Source organism: Arachis ipaensis, chromosome B09 (genome assembly GCF_000816755.2).
Source record: "Arachis ipaensis cultivar K30076 chromosome B09, Araip1.1, whole genome shotgun sequence".
Taxonomy (NCBI): domain Eukaryota; kingdom Viridiplantae; phylum Streptophyta; class Magnoliopsida; order Fabales; family Fabaceae; genus Arachis; species Arachis ipaensis.
Window position 1 is genome coordinate 32,706,581 of NC_029793.2, and position 8,991 is coordinate 32,715,571.

The 8,991-nt window shown below is 34.9% G+C and overlaps 1 protein-coding gene across 1 annotated transcript; it reads left to right on the forward strand.

The window, feature by feature from the left end:
* On the forward strand, positions 349-4,933 carry LOC107617376 (protein FAR1-RELATED SEQUENCE 5-like). Its single transcript, XM_021111501.1, has 4 exons — positions 349-585; positions 1,989-4,211; positions 4,401-4,532; positions 4,607-4,933. Exon 2 carries the CDS (start codon positions 2,003-2,005, stop codon positions 3,101-3,103), a length of 1,101 nt encoding a protein of 366 aa, XP_020967160.1. The 5' UTR covers positions 349-585; positions 1,989-2,002; the 3' UTR covers positions 3,104-4,211; positions 4,401-4,532; positions 4,607-4,933.

The window sequence follows — 8,991 nt, forward strand, 5'->3', positions numbered from 1 at the left end:
TGGATAGTATTGTTTCGCGACGCATGTCTTTGACATCGTTTTTCAGGAGACATTGTCTAACTTGAGTCAGTAGTGCCTCTGGAGCTGTTCCCTTCATGACATTATTAGCTCAATGCAAATTAACTCTAATGAAAGTGATCTATTTGTTGGGCTTTTTTGTGGGCTTAGGTTTTATTTTTATCCTTCTATAAATATAGAGTTCAATTTTTGTTATCACATTAGTATAATTCCCAAAATTTTTACGGTCTCATGGAGAGAAAATAATTGCATAACCAAAAAGAAAAAAAAAGATAATAATAATAATAATAATAATAATGTTCAATAATAATAATAATAATAATAGTAACGATAAAAATACTCAAATTTCTGAATCTAACCCTAAATTACGCCCACCAATAATCAGCAATTCAGAATTTACTCAAATACCCCTACCTTCCATAGCAACCACTTTCCTCCAACTTCCCTCCATCAACCAGAGGTTGCCATCACTGGCCGCTCACGTAACTGTTGAACACGTCGCTTACCTCGCCAGGTCGCCCCTCCAGTCTCTAGCCTTTGCTCATCTCGCTGTCACTCACCTCTATGGTAAGCACTTCTTGACTTCTCTCTCAATGGCCACTGCTTGCTGCTTGATTTGTTTTAGTACTTCGTGACTTTTATTTTTTATTTCTTCTTTCGCACTTCAATGGTTAGTGAGTTTTAATTGGTTTAGTTTAGTGCTTCTTGCTTAGTTGTTGATTTTAGTCTTCCTTTTTTTTTTTGTTGTGAAAAATTAAAGAAAGAAGCAAAAAAGCAAATACCTAAAAAGAAAAAGAGAAGGGATTTCTCTAATGAAGATTCACAAATGGTCTTGGAGGTTGAATCCAATTCACCATTTCCGCTTTACTAAAAACTCCAATCATAGTAAGAAAATCAACCTCATTGTTTGCATCTTTATGAATAAAATGAAATCCCACTTTTTATCCGTGATTTTAGTCATTCTAAACTAAATTAAATTGGTTTTGTTGTTGTTAAATGAGTAAATTCTAAACTAAATTAATTTTTTTTATTTTCATTCTCGGAAGGCTTCATTTTTTTGGAACGTTTATGTTGTTTTGTTGTTGACTTTGAATGAATTTGTATACACTGTAGCATGATCCATTTCAAGCATATGATTTCGTAATGTATCTCTTTCACTTTACAGGGGAAATGAGAAAACTAACGGCAACCTTTTGATTTATTTCTCCAGAGTGATTAGCCGCTTTACTATAACTTTTCTCAAAATTTTACCATTGGTTTCTTATTTATTTTATTTTTTTTTTAAGAGTTATTCTTGCAATTCCAAACTATGAGGTGGTTCAGTGAAGCCTCTTACTCAAAGTACCAATTCCAATGTTCGAATTGTGTTTGGAACAAATATTTTTGGATTGGTTTTGATTTAAAAAGAAGTGAATTGGAAATGAATTAGTGTGTTTGGAATTAATGGTAGTAATTGATTTGATTTAAAAATTGATATAATTAAATAGAAATTTCTTTTATTTTGAAGATGGATAGAAAGCATGATCAACAACCGCATTATATTGCTAGATTTGTATGTGGATTTAGCATTTGTGTGTATTTTAGGTTTCTTTGGTTATAAATTTTGATTTTTGAATTTGAATGTGAAATTTTATTGATAAAATATAGAAAATTATGTTAAATTCTAGAAGTTTGAAATTTATTATTATATAAATTAGTGAATTTAAATATTTAAAAGTTTCTATTATATTTTTAATATTTATTAGTTTGTGTTCTGTTTTGAAGAATAAGCTAATTAGGTTGTGTTAGTGGATATAAGTTAGTTGATTTTTGTGAGTGTAGTATTATGGCAGCAACAATGAGGTTTTAATAGGTTCTTTAAGTGAATTTATCTTATATTATGGCCAATATGCTGGTTGCTTGATTTATTTGTTCATGAACTGTGGTGTTAGTAAGTTTATCTTGTTTACCTTGATATGCTGAATTCATAGGGTGCATTCTTTACATGGAGGCTCTATCAATAGATTGCACAACTGATGTGAATAATGAGTTTGAGTGGTCTTCAGAGGATGAAATAGACGATGTTGAAGGGTTAGAGTACGAAGACATTTTGGGATTGACTGCTGGAGACATAATGAGGATGGTTTTCTGCAGTGATGATGGAGCTTATGAGTTTTACAGGGTGTTTGGTAAATTTCACGGATTTGGCATTCGAAAGGGTGATTGTGGTAAGGATGATGACGGAAGGTTGATTAGGAGGAGGTTTTTCTGTAATAAGGCAAGATTGAGGGAGCATAAACACTACAACCGAGTTGATAGGTGGCAGGAGCACAAGCCTGAGACCCGCACAAATTGTGATGCAAAGTTATCAATTTACCTTGATAGCAACATCAGTGTTTGGAGGGTTAGGAAGGTGATATTGGAGCATAATCATGATCTGAAACCGACAAGAATGGTGCATATGATACCAAATTTTAGGGAAATGACTGAATCAGCAAAGGCACAAATTCATGGGATGCAGGCTCATGGAGTCCCGACATCTAAAATATTAGGGTATATGGCTGGCCAGGCGGGTGGTTATTCCTTCATGGGGTTCAGTAAGAAGAATGCATATAACTATGTTAACCAGAGTAAGCATGCCAAGATAGTGGATGGGGATTCTAATGCCGCAATCGTATACCTAGAGGGAAAGGCAGTTGTAGGCCCAATGAGCATGTCAAGATACAATTTAACTAAGGATAACATGTTGGCAAACATGTTTTGGGCCGACGGAGGTAGCAGGACTGATTATCAGTTTTTTGGGGACGTTCTTGCATTTGACTCAACGTATAAGAAGAATAAGTACAAAAGACCATTGGTGATATTTTCAGGTTCTAACAATCATAAACAGACCACAATTTTTGGATTTGGGCTAGTGCTAGATGAGAGCATTGGGTCGTACAAATGGCTTTTAGAAAATCTTCTAGAAGTGATGTGTAATAAGATGCCTTCGGTTGTTGTCACCGATGGTTGTGACTCAATGAAAGCTGCCATAAAGTCATTTTTTTCGGAGGCAACCCATAGGTTATGCGCGTGGCATATGGAAAAATGTCACTGTGAATGTTAAAGATGCTGGGTTGCGTCAACTTTTCAAAAAGTGGTTGTATGCTGATATGGAGATCGAGGATTTTGAAGAAGAGTGGGCAGCAGCTATGGAGGAGCATGCTTTGCATGACACCTTTTGGTTTAGGGAAACTTATAAGAAGAGAAGCATGTGGGCCAATGCATAGCTTCGCGACAAGTTCTGTGCTGGGTTTCGGACAACTTCTCGGAGTGAAGGGATCAACTCGAATGTTAAAAAATTTTTAAAGTCAAGACATAGCATCCTTGAGATGGTACAAAACCTTGAACTGCTTGTGTGAGAGTATCGGAATAACGAACTACTTGCACAATTTAGATCAATAAATGGCGTTCTAGTGATGACTACTTGCCTAGACCCCCTTGAGAAGTTTGCTACGAGTGTTTATACGCAAGAGTTGTTTGCTGATGTGAAGAAAGAGATAGAAGGTGTTGGTGCCGTGAACTTCGTGGCAAAAGTGAGACGATCTACCACGATGGTGTACATGTTGGAGGAGTATGGGGAGCCCAGAAGACACCTAATTGTGTTGTATGATAGGGTTTTAAGCAATCTTGTGTGTCCCTGCTATTTTTGGAACAAAAAAGAGTAACCATGCCGACACATGTTCTTCGTGATGAAATATGAGCACCTAACAGAAATACCTGACCAGTTGGTGTTGAAAAGATGGAGGCAAGATGCGAAGTCATTGGAGCACTATGTTGAGGTTACAGACGATGGTAGTGAGAGGAGTATTTTACTTCGACATGGGGCACTCTATACTGCGTCACAATGGATGTTGTTTTTTGGGTCAAGAAAGTCGTCATTCTTCATAAAGGCGATGAATGGGATACATGCAATATGTGAGGATCTTGAAGCAAATTGCAAAGATTTTAGCGGTGCAAAGAAACAAATGAACGTGTCTCATATCAACGACCCGGTTGTCGTGAAAACGAAGGGAGCTCCTCGGGTGAAAAGGCAAAATGGTAAAAAACGACGGTGCGGCAAGTGTAGGAAACTCGGTCACAACAAAATACAGTGCCGGGGTCGGGGTGAGGACATGGCATCGAATCGTGAAGAGTAGTTACAAGAGGAGGGAGGGTCATCCCCAACAGAATTTGTGAGTCTTCTTTGCCTTCAACTTAATTTTATTATAGTAGTTGATTATAAACTTGGTTAGTTTTGTATGAAGTACATATATTAGGTGCGATGAATTATATTTGAATTGTGATTATTCATGGTGGACCATGCTTATGCAAGGGTTTTAGGGTTTATTCATATATTGTAATTGAAATTATCAAGCTTGCAGGTTCGATGTTCAGTATTAACTGCCTGTAAGAATGAGAGGGGTTGGGAATATTCACGTGGTCTGAATGCTGATGGCCACAGTGAGTTTGTCGACCAAGCTGCTGAGGAGAACAATGGAGATCAATTGATGCAGGTACGCACAATCTATTCATAAATTGATTGTATTAACGTAGGTCGACTTAGTTTCTCACCTAACTCCATCTACAGATGATGAGCAAGATTAGTGCAATGAGTGCAAGGCTGGTAGACATGCTTGGACATCGTAGTTGAAAAAGATGGTAACGAAAGCATCGTTCTGATGAATCTAAGTGGAGGGCTGTTTGTTGTTGTGTTTCCAGAAACAATAGAATAGGTTGGACTAGTGAAACTTATTGCCTTGTATGAGCTATATTTCTTATTAGACAACCAGATTCCACAAGTTATGAATTATGAATGTTTCCAGCCATATTTACTCTTTTTTTTTGTTGGTATTGACACTTGGCCTTTATTTCATGGTTATACATAGAAATGAGAAAAAAAAAAGGTTGGCCTTTATTCGGTTTACTCCAATATTTCATTGCATAAAATAATGTAATATTTTCCAATAATACAGACAGTGATTTATAAAATAGAGATTTGACATTCACCATTGTGCCCGAAATGGTATAAAGTTTCCATTTGCATAACCAATAACTACACCAAAAAAATAGAAAGATGTCTTGGTAAAGTGAATAGCTTACGGCCCATGTATAACCAGATTTTAGGTCCATCACCACCTTCTTTACATGCTTATGTTGTGGGGCTGAAACAACAGCTTGGCCTTTTAGTTCCTTCGGATGGCCTTTCTACGTCTCTTGTTGGACATTAGCATTTTGCTATCCCAGTATTTGATTGCTTTGTTGGCAACAGAATCCCTAAGTGGATTGTGTTCTCCCATCACAAGGTCAATTGCTATAGTCATTCTAGTTATGTCATTGACTACTACGTTATAAAAATCCCATAGATCATACATTATCATCCATTGTGAGATCCAGACACCACAATCCAATCTATGAAAGAAGAAGATAATCAATAATGATTTAACAAAAACAAACCAAACAAGTTAGCCAAATTTTGAAAAACATACCAAACAAGTTAGCCAAATTTTGAATAGGAGTACCCAGATTGTTGTGAAATGCATGGTTCATATACCCTGAATGTCGAGATTGATTTTTGTGACTTGCTCTTGTCAAAATAAAATTTGTCCTTACTCAACGTGATGTCTAAAAATTTGGCCTGTTCAGAAAAATAGTAAATATGAGTTGTGGTTTGATGAGTCTAAATTGGCTGTGTGAACTTGTAACCTGTGTGGGATAAAATACGGCTGGTTCCATTTACGATCTAATTAAAATATAGAAAAAAGGGAAAAAATCAAGAGTGTTACATCTACACATACAACGGTAATCATTTGCTTCACCATGCGTTGGCGTTCGTCTTTGTCCTTCAAGGAATCCAAATAAACAAGATTACCCTCCAACATGTCAACTATCATAAGGTACCAATGACGCTCAATGTAAATTGGGACACAAATCTGAAAGACAATTCCAAATGAAATTAGAGATGCCATTAGAGAATAATTTGACAAAATTCTTAGAAGTTGGGATACACATACCTTGATAAGATTTTCTACCATACCCATGTACTTGGCCGCAATGTAGTCAAGGGTGGCTTTGCAGTGCAAATTTGGATCCAAAGCAATTTGCTTACAAGATAAATAATGTTACTAATTAATATCCGGTACATAGTGTGTGTTTGGATTACCATTTATAAAAGGGTGTTTGTATTAAATTGATTTAACAAATTTATTGGTTTTGATAAAGAGTGAGCTGGTGTTAATATGATTTGTTTGATAATTTTATATCAAAATAGATTATAATAAAATAAATATTATTTAGATTACATTATCCAAAATCACTTATGTATAAAAAGTAAAAAAAATGAATTTTTATTATTTATGACCACATTATTTAAACACTTTTTTACTGTATATTTTTGGGTTGAAAAGAACTCGATTTGTGTAGAGAAATTTAGTACTTTTTTATTGTCATAATTTTTACGGTACACTTTATTTAGTATTCTTTTTGTATTTGCTTTGGCATTTATAATCGCCTTGGTAATTTATATTATAGAAAAAAACAACGATAAATAAAGTGCAAACTAATTCAACATCACATATTGAAAACCATATAAAGACCGTAAAAAAATAAGAGTATTAAAAATATTTTTTTATAAAGTATGACAATAAAAAAAATAAATAAATACAAGGTAAGGGGTGAATTTACCGCAAAAGTTGTTGGTAGCCACCACATGCTGTCATTTCTACCAAATGAGACCATTCCAACCACCAAGTTCAGAACCTACAATGACAATTTAATTTCACGCAAGGATGGTTCTACTAAGGCATAAAACAATACATATGGTTCGTGGTCGAAAACCCTTGGTAATACAATAGTAGTGGAAAAAAATACATACATCATCCACAAGCTCCAACCCTGGACGCAATGTCCACAAGACCTCGCTGCTCCTAGAACAGTGATCATTATCCACCAATATTTCACTGCCATATGTAAGCCATAGCACTTTCTTTAGTTTACAATGCAACTTTCTAAGGTCCAACTATAAACTTATACACAAGTTACAAATTTCGGAATAAACCTCATGTCCAAATCATTCCCAAAAATATAGCAAGCAACTGCTAGCTCAACACCAACAAATTGCATGCCCTTAGCGAGCCAGAATGCAAGATCCAAGTACTACCAACAATCATGGGAGAAAAAATAAAATAATCGAGCAATCCACACTTAAAGAGAAGTTTAAAAAAGAAATCTTATCATCTAACATTTACAACATACCTCGGGAATGGAGTCCATACATATGGGTGCTTCCGGCCGAAAGCGGGATGTGTCCTTTTCAAATTTCTTCAGGATGGTCTCAACGACTGGTTTGGTCGTAACCCTTCCTCGTGAGGTTGGATACTTGGTCACGTCCTTTTGTTGTGGTCCACATCCTTTTTTTTTGTCCATGGTTTCCCTTGGAATGAATTTGCATCTTGAACCTCTTCAGTCAGGTTTTTGTCTTTCTTTCCAGACCTATCTCCAACAAGATGGCTTGCAGTCAACACTTCAAGAACTTTACTATGTTGCACTATCAACTCAGTTAATGCTTGAATATGTTTAGTTTGGGTACTCAATATAGACATCACCATTTCCTCCTTGCTCACCTTCTTGATATCATTCAGTACTTCGTTTATCTGGTCGTCCACTCCACTAACGTCGTCCTTGACCATTGTATGTATGTCCCTAAAACCTCGAGTAAATGACTTCGATCATTAGACTCAACAAGGTGAGATTCTAAACATGAATTAGTGTAAATAATGAATCAACCTACCTTAAAGTTTCAGCTTCTTTTGCTTCCTTCATTAGTCGTTGGCTTCCATTTCCATTGTCGTCGATTTTTGGGACTTCCATTTACCTTTTTCCAAGCTCTGAGAAGGTATGAAAGCATGTTGTGTAAGATTAGATACCAGGCACACGAAATTTTCATAAGCCATCGCCTTCTCTGTGATGGATCTCTTTTGTTTCACTTGGCATAAGGCCCACATGATAAGGCCCAAAAATTTGAGATCCATATTGTTACAAATATAAAAAAGAGACGTTTTATTTTCATCAAAAATAATTAAATAACATTAACAATTTTAGCTACGCAGACTTATCCGACTTTTGACAAGACGTGTCACTGGCTCACTATCTACCTCTATTTTGTCTTTTTATCAGTCAAATCCATTCCTAATCCTTTCATATTTAGGGTCCGTTTGGGAAATTCCAAAAGCTATTTTTTTTAGCTTTTAATTTATAAAAAGTTACATTAATAATGTTTGGTATAATTTTTTAGATAAACTTTTAACTTTTCAAAAAGTTATTTAAGAGCTTTTGAAAAAGTTAAAAAATGTGACTTCTCCTATTTTCAAAAGCTATTTTATCATTCCTATTTAATGCACAACTTTAAAACAAGGACTTCTATAATAACTTTCTAAACACAAAATAATTTATTTAAAAGTTGTTATTAATAAAAGTCCTTATATTTTAAACTCCTTTCTCAAAAGAACTTATTTAAAAAGTTTAGCCAAACTGGCCCTAAATGATGTTATTAAATAGATTGTAGAGGAAGAAGTAAAGTACTCTTCTCTCATGGTGAAAATAAAGTACTCTGCCTTAAATAAGAGATATATATAGTTGAATTAAGATTAGAGAAAAAAATAGAACTAAAAACGTGACTGGTGATTGAGATTGATAGGAGTTTTGGCAGTAAAAAGCTAGTTTTAGGGTGTGTTAGAGGTGGTTAGGAATAAAAAGTGGATGTCAAACATTTATTTGTTCTAATAAGTTGGAGAATAGACTTAACCAGTCCAAATTCGTTTCCCGCTATCTAAACAAAAAACGCAACGATTTTAGTGGGTGGAATAATTTTTTTCTCCCTCCAATTTCAATTTTTGAACATCATTTTATAATTTTGCGCACGAAAATATTATTATTATTATTATTATTATTATTATTATTATTATTATTATTATTATT